This window comes from Halyomorpha halys, unplaced genomic scaffold (assembly GCF_000696795.3).
Source record: "Halyomorpha halys isolate HHAL.00 unplaced genomic scaffold, Hhal_1.1 Scaffold1338.1, whole genome shotgun sequence".
Taxonomy (NCBI): Eukaryota; Metazoa; Arthropoda; class Insecta; order Hemiptera; family Pentatomidae; genus Halyomorpha; species Halyomorpha halys.
Window position 1 is genome coordinate 118847 of NW_027106577.1, and position 11387 is coordinate 130233.

At 32.0% G+C, this 11387-nt stretch overlaps 1 protein-coding gene across 1 annotated transcript in view; it reads right to left on the bottom strand.

The window, feature by feature from the left end:
• CNPYb (protein canopy b) overlaps positions 1-11387 on the bottom strand; it is a 15608-nt gene that overhangs the window by 3848 nt on the left and 373 nt on the right. The window contains exons 2-4 of the mRNA XM_014434276.3: positions 8306-8432; positions 7689-7823; positions 3351-3435 (exon numbers count right to left, since the gene is read on the bottom strand). Of these exons, the coding sequence (XP_014289762.1) occupies positions 3351-3435; positions 7689-7823; positions 8306-8432 (347 nt within the window). The remainder of the gene's footprint in view (positions 1-3350; positions 3436-7688; positions 7824-8305; positions 8433-11387) is intronic.

Here is an 11387-nt window from a genome sequence, read left to right on the forward strand (position 1 = left end):
GTTTGTTTAACTCTGCCTACACGGTCAACTGTTCCCAGAGGGTGCATACCCTCTGTTATCTATATATCTTTGTAAATTTCTTTAGATCTGTTGCCGACGGATTTTTGCCTAGGTCCTTGGTATCTTTGGGATGCCGACAAAAGAAATTATTTTAAGTTAAAAACTCCAGTTGGTGCCTCTCATACATATCAATATATATACAATACAAAACAAAATTATTCTCGGACAAAATTTTATACTAATCCTTGAATTTGGGCCAAATTGGACAAACATTTTCGAAATATGGTAGGGCCGAGGAAAATATGTATTTTAAATAAAATAAATATAATCCATAAGGAAAATACGCTTACACAAGCATAAGCAAAAGCAGTGGATGATATTAACTAAAATTTATATGAGACCGTGTCAACACTAGTCCACAAAGTCTCTTAAAATTGGAGGATCCGTTTTCATAATATTGATGTGTGGAGAAAAATACATTTCCTAATACAAGGCTAAGGGAAAGTAGTGGTTGGAATCTGATATGATGTTTTTTCTGGGTTATTAATTTGATTTTTTGAAAGTTTCATTTTCAGGAAATCTAATTTTTCTTTCTGTTTTGATTTTTATATCTAACAGAATAAAACCTATGGGATGAGTCATTGGTAAAATATAGCTATATCTAGATAAGAGTTATTTGCATGCATAAGCGAAAGTCACCAAAGGATGCATGCTACTAGTTAGAATTGATGAATCTACCATGTATAGTTGGGGAAAATGAAGTGACGGCTGTTATAAAACCTCAAAAAAAAAAATTAATTTTTCATTCGGAACTCCATATCTTTAAAACTACCAACAATACTAGAAAACCTAATAGAAAATCATCTATAAGTTAAGTAAATTTTCTAAAATATGAGCTTTAATAAAGCTGTTCCCAAGACACAGGTTTTTAAAAAAGTGACATTTCATTAAAAAAAAAAAAAAATAAAGAAAAATTAGTAGTTAGTTAATTTATCATGGGAAAACTGTATCTCAGTAATCATTAGACGTACATAAATCTATTAGCTCTCATATTAAAGCTAGTTTATGACATCTTCGTAGCAGCAGTAGTTTAGAATAAATTCACAAAATTTTGGATTTATGAAAAAATATATCTCAGGGATCATAAGACGTAAAGATATCTGTTAGCACTCATATTAAAGCTAGTTAAATATATTACAAAGTAGTTGATAACATTTATTCTCGTAGGAGTAGTAATTTTTATGATATTTGCAAACGAGATATTGTCTGAATTAGAAATCAATTTATTTTAGCTAATATCATGAAAATTATTAATTCTGCAATGATAAACATCTATAAGTACTTTATAGTACATTAAATTAGCTTTAATATGAGTGCTAATAGACATCTGTGCGATTAATGGTTCTTGAGATATATATTTCCCAAGATAAATTCACTAACTACTGATGTTTCAGTATATCTTTTATGAAATATTTGCTTCTTAAAAAAGTTTATTTTGGGAACTACTAAACCTAAGAAGTACTTTTATGGTTAATATTTTAGCTAATTCACTCTTCTTTAAATGGTGAACTTTTAGGTTTTTAGTGTTCGGATAGTTCTAGAGATATGGAGCTCTCTAGAACTACACTTACGCATCACTAAACATTTCATACACAACCATATAAAAAATGTTTTTTTAAACATATTTGTTATTTGTTGTTGAGATAAAGAAAATATAAGCATGGTGGTAATAAACCTTCAATTAAACATGGAGTACAAAAAATTAATTTTTATAATATTTAAAGGTGGTTTAGGGAGTTGAATGAAAGATAAGCAATTGAAACACAAGAGAAATGATGAAAGACAATATAAAATATAATAAATTGAATGAATTATATTTAGTATTTACATGTTTATTGGGGCTAAATTAAACAAAAAATGGAAAATAAGGCAATGTTAGGATAATTAGATGGAAAGAGAATAATTTAACCTTATGTAGACATCTTGAAGATTGTAAATCTTCACAGACAAACACAAAATTAAATTTGAAGAAAATGATTGAGAATGAACCACTGTATCTTAAATTAGCCACGGGCAAGAACATAAAGTAAGTAAGTAACTGAGAAGGTGAGGTGAAAAGTGCACTTGCTATTTGAACGATGTTGACTTGAGCTTGCCATGAAAAAAACCAGAGTAAAGACTGAACTGCACAGTAAATGATTCTTAAGGTAAGTAAACCATAAATGGGTAAAAGGAAAGTACATTTACTATAAAACAGAAAGTTATCAAACATTTGAATAATTAACAAATTTCGAGCTTTCCAACCTATACTTTTTTAATTGCAACATGTTTCGAGCCACCTAGTCCTATTCTTCATCAGGCTCTAAATTAAATAATAATAACAACCGTAAGTATTTTAGTTTAAGTAATACTCCAATCTTCCAAAAAAACTTTGAATTTATAATAGTTTATTTTTCTATATAATTTTATAAAAGCATATATTACATTACCTTTATTAAAAAACAAATTGGAATCAATGTGGCAAATCGGATATTTTCCTTATATTCAGAAGACTTCAGTTATCAAGATTCAACTCTGAAATCCAGTGCCATAAAATCACTGTTGTACTATGCTACCATTCAAAACATTTGAGCTAGTCTTATTTTTTCTCACATCATCTTGTCTCACCTGTTAACAACCCCAAACGAAAAAGCTAAACTTGATGCTAATCTTGCAAGAGTAGACATGGATTTCAAGTATTCGTTCTCGAGACAATCAAAGAAGAGTTGTGGATTTCATATAACTGTTTGCAGATTCATCTTTTTTAATATTGATTTAAATCTTTCTTTTTTGACAATTGTATTTTGATAATAGCTGTGTGCCCATCACCTCCCCTGGAACAGTCTCCCACTCCTCTAGGACAGTGGTCCCCAAACGTTTCACAATGGCACCCTTGTTGGGATAAGTAAAAAAATTGTGGCACTCCTGTTGGGATGAAAAAAGTTTTGTGCGACACCCATATTGAGAAAAAACAACATAACAATTATCCTTAGAGCAGTAGAATATATAAAGGTAGGTAAAGAAGAAAAAATAGAGCAAAGTAAATGCTGGAATGCACTATGTATTTAATATTTCAATTTTAATTTTTTTTGTCTTTTGTAATAATTTGGGAAAGTAGCTTGTGGCACCAACTTTGGGAACTGCTGCTCTGGGGAGACATACCCCAAATATTGGAAAACACTGCCTAAAGAATAGAAAAGTAAGTCTTATCATTCTTTCTACCTGATTAAGCAAGTTAATCTACAATAAACAATAATTCACCTCAGATACTAAGTTTGAATATTTTATAGTATAATTTCTTTTTACATTACCTGACTCTTTAAATCAGTTATTTCAACAGAAGGTTTGTCCCAAAGCTCGTGAGGAATACCTAGTTCAACTTTAACACCTTTATTGCTGAAATAAAAAAACGTAGTAATTATATAATTCATTTTATTAAATATTAACTTAACATGTGAGGAAACTGTTAATCATAATTCAAGTATTACATATTTGTTAATTTATCTTGCAATTTAAAAATTAGAGGCCTTCCACTATTACATTTTTTAAAATTCAAAGAGAATTTTCTGTTTAAACACAATGGGGTGATTAGATTTTGTTTCACTTATCAATTCAAGTTAATGGCCCACTATTTCAGTGATTTTTATTTTTCCATGAGTATAACATTGATTAATCTTATAAGAACAACAAAACTGTACAGTAAAAAACTTAAAATGAAATGTGTCACCGAGACTTTTGGGAACAGAATCAATTGGTAAACAATTTGATATGTTAAACATTATTAGAAGCAGAGAGTGATTTACTTATTAACAAAGAATAATCACAAACTTATCAAATAACTTAAGAGTACAATATAAGATTGTTAACACACTCCAGGACAAAGAAATAGTCTACCATAATATTTCAAGTGAATTCTTCACAAAATATTTCTTTTCAATAAAAATTTTATCAGATACAATTATTTTTATATTCTGTGAAAATAAAAGCAGGCAAAATATATAAATCAAAGCATTATCATCAAAGAAGTATTAAGAGATAATAATATCAAGGTGATACAAAATGACAAGCTTTATCATCAAAGTATTAAGAGATAATAACATCAAGGTGATACAAAATGACAACATATCAGTTTGGTATTGAGTATTTAAATCTCTGAATGTTTTGTGAACAATATGAAGTCGTCTGCTATTGGAAGTTGCACATTTTTATTATGGAAAGATCTAATTGTTTCACTAAAGGGGAACAGAGAATTATTCTCCATTTTCGTTAAAGAGAAATATCCGATCCCGAAATTTCGAGAAGCACACACCGGGAGAAATAGAAAGGTAATCTAAAATTTCTTCAGAATCTGGAGTGTAAAGAAAGAAGAAAATACCTGGCAAGCCATCAACATTGATTCAAAAGCAGGAAAAAGCAATGTTGGGTGTGACTTCAAAATGTAAATTGATGGATCAACAGGTTGAATAAAAAGCTGTAGTGGAGAATATAAAAAGCATGAAGACTTCTTAGATATGTTCAACATTTTTAGGGAAAAATATGACAAAGTTAATTCTTTTCACATGGAGCACTGAAAAAAGGTTCCCCATGATCATATTCAGTGGTAGATGATCTTAGATGAGAAGAAATTTAACTTTGTTTATCTAGTTGATCTTCCTATTACTCTCACCTGTGAAAGGAAGAAAAAAAATATTATCTAAACGAAAAAGATGAATAGGAATACCAAACATTGTCTTTCACTCGTGCCATATGGATAGCATAAAATACCTGGAACTCATCAGAGACCAATCAGGAATAGTTTTCAAAGATGAATTAATATTTCAAATGAACGTAACAGCAATGAAAATAACAGTGGCTGCTCACATTAGGCCATATTGAATTCCTATCATCCTTTATACCCCATCCTAATGAACTTCTCTTCTTCTTCTTCCTCTAACTCCTGTGTGCCATCAAGCGTGAAGTCACAGTCTCAGTCCATCTAGCCCACCGGTCCCTGTTCCTAGCTAGTTTTCTCAACTCTGGGATGGTGTGCCTCTTGTTGCCCCTAGTTTTCCAATGTACCCAGAGTACATGCACCTGGGTCTGCCACAAGGCCGTGTTCCTTCCGACCTTGCTTCCAAACACCACCTGGCTTTTCGGGTATCGTCCATTCTACAGACGTGTCCATACAACTTCAGTTGCTACTCGTGCATTGTGTCTCACACTGATTTCACATCCAGATGCTCCCGAATCCTTTCATTTCTGACACAATCTCTCCTGGTTTTACCAACTATTCTTCAGAGGATACTCATTTCTGCTGACATTATCCTTCCTATGTGCTTGTCGAGGGCTGTCCAGCTTTCTGATCCATACAGGAGGACTGAGAGGAACACAGATTTAAATATCTGTGTTTTGGCATCTCTACTTACTTCTTGCTTGCCTATAAGAGTTTTGGAAATCTGATGGTACACTCCAATGGCCTTCTTCACGCGATTTAGAACCTCCTGGTCTATTTTACTATCTTTATATCCTTATTATTGTTTATTGTATTATATACTTATTATATCCTATTATTGTATATCTTTTTTTTTTATGATTATACCATGTATGTGTAATGTATATATGTCCGATTACGGATTGATAAGTATGCTGTGTGAGATGGCAACCTAATGTATTTAGGCAGCATAGATAAATAAATAAAGTATTTCTCTCTCCTTTACTAAGTATTGTCCATAGATACATATAAGTATTCGTAAGTTCTAGGGGTTCATCATTATACAAAACACTAGGCTCTGCGTTTTCTCTTCCAACACACATAATTTTGCTTTTGTTAGGGTTCATTTGCAAACCTCTTATCTTCAGTTTTTAATTCCATTCATCCAAGGATGTCTAAAGAGCCTCTTCAGAGTCAGCTATCAGTACAATATCATCTGCATACATCATTGCTTGAGCCAGTACTGGGGTTTAGGCATTTAATCATTTCATTGCCACCATATTTTATAAATTCCAGAGCTATGCCATCTGGTCCTGGAGCTTTTCCTAGCTGGATTTTGTTGACTGCCAACTCCACCTTGTCTTCCCCAATCGCATCGTCCACATCTTCAGGATAGGTGTTCTCTACTCTACCTCTCCTGCAGTCTCTATAGTTATGGTGAAGACGTTCTTCCATACTAAAGTTCCTCTGGAAGAACTGTCTCCAGACCTCCAGCAGTTCCTTTTCTTCGGTCACCAACTTCCCGTGCATGTCTTTAACGTTCCTGAGCAGTTTTGACCTCGTATCCTTCAAGTCTTTCGTAATATGCCAGAATATCCTAATATTTTCTCTATAGTTTTGTTCAAACTCTTGACCAAACTTCACCCAAGTCCTTGTCTTAGCTAGTTTAATTATTTTTTTAGTTTCATTTTGGTTCTTGACATATTCATCCCAATGAATAGGTAATATAGTTCTGTTATCATTTTTCCAGAACTCCTTCTTGAGCTTGACACTTTTTTTGATATCATCGCTCCACCATTTTGTTTTCTTTGTATGTATTTTTTGTTATCCCCATACTTCACTCGCTGTACTCAGAATACAGTTCTTAATTACATTCCACAGGTTATCCACCCTAACCATCCCTAATGAACTTGCAATCTCTTATTTAGGCACATTTCCTTAATAGAACTTTTTAACCTCTCCCAGAAAAAGATCTGTAGAACACTCAATATCATCATCTTTCCTGTTGGGATTTTATTTGAGAGAGAACTCAGGAGAAATTTCTGGTTTAGGAGGCATCAAAAATACCTCTGTATGTTCAAAGTTTACTCCAAATGGATAAAGCTTCCAGACAACCAACTAGTATACTCGAGACAACTTAATGAAGAGCACATTATATAAATACTTTATAGATAAACTAAAGGTTACAAAATATGATTTTATATGCACATTCACATATTTATAGAACAGGACTCAACTTAAGTTGAATTCAACCTAAGTTACTTACCAAGGAATGGAACCTAACTTCAGTACAAGGACCGCCTGAACTGATAATTTTACTATTAAGGATAAATATGATGTAAGGAAATTAGAGCAGTCGGAAGAGTGATTGAAATTCTGAAAAAAAAAAAGAAGTGATAACTGGAAATTAAAAGTATACCTATTTTAACCATTGTTGTTGGTACAGAAGATTGAATGCATCAGACCTTTAAGCAATTGAAAGAGGTGATGAAATCAGAAAAAGTTTAGACACAGTTTTTTTAAAAGAATATTTCATTTGCCCTAGATGATATCTAATCTATTCCATTATAATGTAATTGCCTTTACAAATATGAATCTGGCTGTATTTTAAAAAAATGGTTGAATATTACCTAGAGCTTATAACAAATTACCTAAGAATAATTCAAGCAATTTCATTGCCATAAGTAGTAAGATTACCAGAGAAGATAACCTTAAATGGATGGATAGATAGATAGCGATATAGAGAAAAGCAAGGAAGGAGAGGAAAGGAGGAGAATAGGGAAAGGGAGGGAAGGAGAGTGAGAGAGGTCACTTCCTTATCATGTTTCTCTGGTAATGCTACACTAAAAAAATTCTCAGTGCTTTTATTCCAATACGATGGACAAGAAACCAGCTTGTATATTATAAACTCAATATTTACAAAGTATTATTAAACATAAAGACATGAAAGTTTGCTTACACTAGTCCATGAAGGGTTTTGAAAGTTTGACTCATTCCTTTTGCAAAGCGTGTACTGTCAGTCCTTTCTTTGTGAATATTATAGTCCAGAATTTTATTGCATATCCCATCAAGTGATTCAAGTAATCTAAGTTCTCTGAAACAAAAAATCTTTTATTTACCATATAAAATGAAACATATTGAAGATTGTTGATTGACCGTGTATAATTAATAAAAGATAGATGGTTTAGATGTGGTCAAAATAACTTAAATAGTAAATAAACTATTTATTTTGAGCCAATGTTTCTCTTCACTTTGCAGGGTTTCATCAGAGCTCTCAAAATGAAGATAAGCGAAAGAATCAATCATTATTATTCTTTATTAAATATGAATTAAATCTTCATATCATATCTCAGTGAAGCGAAACATTGACTCTAATTAAATAGTTCATTTACTATTAGAATTATAGTAACCATACCCGTCCGGGTTGTCCTATCTACCTTTCATGGAAAATATAACCATTCAAGGATATTAAAGTACTTAGGGAGGGAAGAAACAAATACACTATAAGGAAAGAGTAGCTAATAGGTAAAATAAAAAGGTGTGTAAAAATTATTTTAACAGAGAAAAAATACTTACGACTTTCTGTAATGAGATTTTTTTTTTGGCTTAACATCATCAACAGAATATCCTATCTCAAGAACTTCATTAGTTTTTCCAGTTTCTTCTAGTCGATTTTCTAATTCTGTAGCCAAGATTTTGCAAACTGTAACACCATTTTTTTCTCAATATTCAAAAGACCAGATTTAGGAAACCAAAAGTACTTTTTAATTATTAAATATAAAGAATTCGTATTTATTAAATAAATTTTAGCATAAAAAAATACACCTAGAGTTAAAAATACACCTCCCTTAACCGGTTCTCTTACCTTGAATCCCTTCAACCCTGTTGAAAATCTGATTATCTTACCTTCTATGGTCAGTTATTTAACAAAAATTTAGGATTGGCCATGGGAAATCCTCTGGCTCCTGATCTTTTTAACATTGTCCTTAATGATTAACTTGATTCCATTATCCCACTTTTTCTAGACGGCATCATCCTTATTAAAAAATGTGTAGATGATATTCTCCTCATCTCAATAAAATCCCTGATATTTTATCTGCCTTCAACTCTTACCATCCTCGCCTAAACTTTACTGTTGAACTTGAAACTAACAACTATCTTCCTTTTCTTGACTTCTTTATTATAAGAAACTAAGACATCACTATATCCTGACATCAAATCTACTTACTAAGACAGACTTTTTAACTACTACTTCCAACACACTTACCCTAAAAAAATTAAAATAGCTAAACACTTATCCTAGCCTACTATAGCCTTTCTCTCCAATCCCTAATTCCATAAAACAAACAGACACTGAATAAAACAGATACTCTTAACCAATAACTTTCCCTCCAATATCATTGAGAAACTGATTCCTAACTACAAAAATCATCTGCACTCTTCAGATAGTTTTTCACAACTCCTTTCTATCCCCTTACGCAGATCTTTATCATGTATCCCCTTTTATTTATAAGCTCCTCTATTCCCAACCTTCAACTAGCTTTCAGATCTTACTACTAACTGCCAACACTCTACTCACACCTCAAGGATCCTATTCCTCTCCTACACTAATCCAATATTATATACCACATCCCTTGTTCCACTCCCAATTGTAATTCCTCATACATTGGCAAAACCAAAAACTTTCTCAAAGACCGCATCAAACTACATAAGTATTCTATTGTTTCCCATAACTCTTCTGCTTCAAAACTTTCTGAACTCTCCTTATCATTAAACTACTCTTTTGATTTTGACAATACCTATTGCCTAACCACAGTCTAAAAACATGAAAAAGGCTTATCTCCAAAGGTATCTGTTTAATTCAGATAGTCCCCGGGTGTTTCATTGTGGGTACAGTTTATAAAACTAATTATACGAGGGTATTGGCAAAGGCTACTTGTTACATTATTATTAATATTATCCCTAATATAATATTGTTTAAATATTTGCACCTTAAGGATTTACCAGACTCTAAGTGTTAAACGATTCGCTTCACAAACTGACCTTTGAGTCATTGTTCAATTCTTATTCTATTAAAGTTTATTTTAACTACTTATTTTTAATATTTAGTTTCACTAAGATCTTATTTATAGTTAATATTATTAGTTTATAGTTGGTCTTTGAACTTTAGTTCAATATGTTGTCTACAAGCATTTCCGCTAACCAATCTCTCTAATTTATTTTGTAGCTCACAATCTTCCCACTATAGCTCTCTCCAGGGCCCTGTTTCATAGTGAAAGCTAATAGTATTAGTTCATAGTACAAGTGTATAAACTAGTGTGGTGATAATATTAATACTTATTTTTTTCATGATTGGGATGACTATTAGTGATATTACAGGAATTAAAAAATACTAAAGTACAAGTTACTATTGTAAAAGTCTGTGTAATTGAATTAAGATAAATCTACAAGACTAATAATATTAGTTTGTACTTTATTATGAAACAGGGCCTAGGCTTAAGAAATTTCTTAAGAAATCCTACTAACTGAAATCTGTCTCTGGCCATTATAAACTATTGTAGCCTGCTAATCTGTCTACTTTGGACATTTTTAAACTTTTCATACAATTTCTTGTTATTCTTCTCCAGGAACTATTTTCTCATAGTCCTTATAAAACCTTCCTTAAAGTAATCTTCTGTTCATCTGTTTTTTTTTGTTTTTTTTTATGATTCAGTATCCTTAGTCAAAAGGCAGTAGGCCTCACCTTATTTTTGTAGAGAGTAGCTTTTATGCCATTTATTGTTCCAGAAAGTGTATTTAAAACATAACAACAGTCAAGATTTTCTTTTCTATTTCTTGGAAGGAATAACTACTTTAGCTCTACCTTAGGAGCATTTGCTGGTATCTAAAAATAATCCAAGAAACAGAAACCCCAAACTGTTTCAAATCTGTATCCCTTTATTTTAATTAATGGATCGCCAATCCCAACAACTTCAACCATATACTTTTTTAATCACCAGCCCCCTCCTATGCCATACACTGATCTTAGTACATACCAGAAGCTGTACGTCTTTACAGACAAGTCCAGTTAATTGTAAATCACTTTCTTCATGAGTATGATGAATAGCAGGCATGCTAAGCCCTCTCCTAGCTTTGGGGTGATTTCTTATTTGCTAGGGATGCAATAAGTTATAATGAATCCTAATTTGGTATTTAGGGTTGGAAATGGCTGTTTTTATCATTCCCACAAGTTAGGTTGGTAAATTCATTTTACAGAGCTCTGCATGGAATGCCTTATTTTTAAGGATAAATATGCAGCTTGAAAATCTATAAATAGATAGTATGGACTTATTTAATGTTACTATGACTTCTAGAATCAAGATATTAATTAAGAACAGTCATTCAGTATGGCAGTTGGGTGTATACCTATTTATACACAATGGAAAAGCTGTTGACTAGAGTTACTGTTAATGCAAAAACAAGAAAAAATTCTTATTTATGTAGCAATAGCGAGAGAAATCAAGAACTGTGGTCAAACTAAAGTAATAATAACAGTGTCATTCTTGACTTTCTACCAATAAAAAATAATTAATACACTAATATTTTGACTGGCGTCAAAACAGCCCTGACGAAGCCCTGCAACGTGGGGCGAAACGTTGGCTCAATAAAATAGTATAAT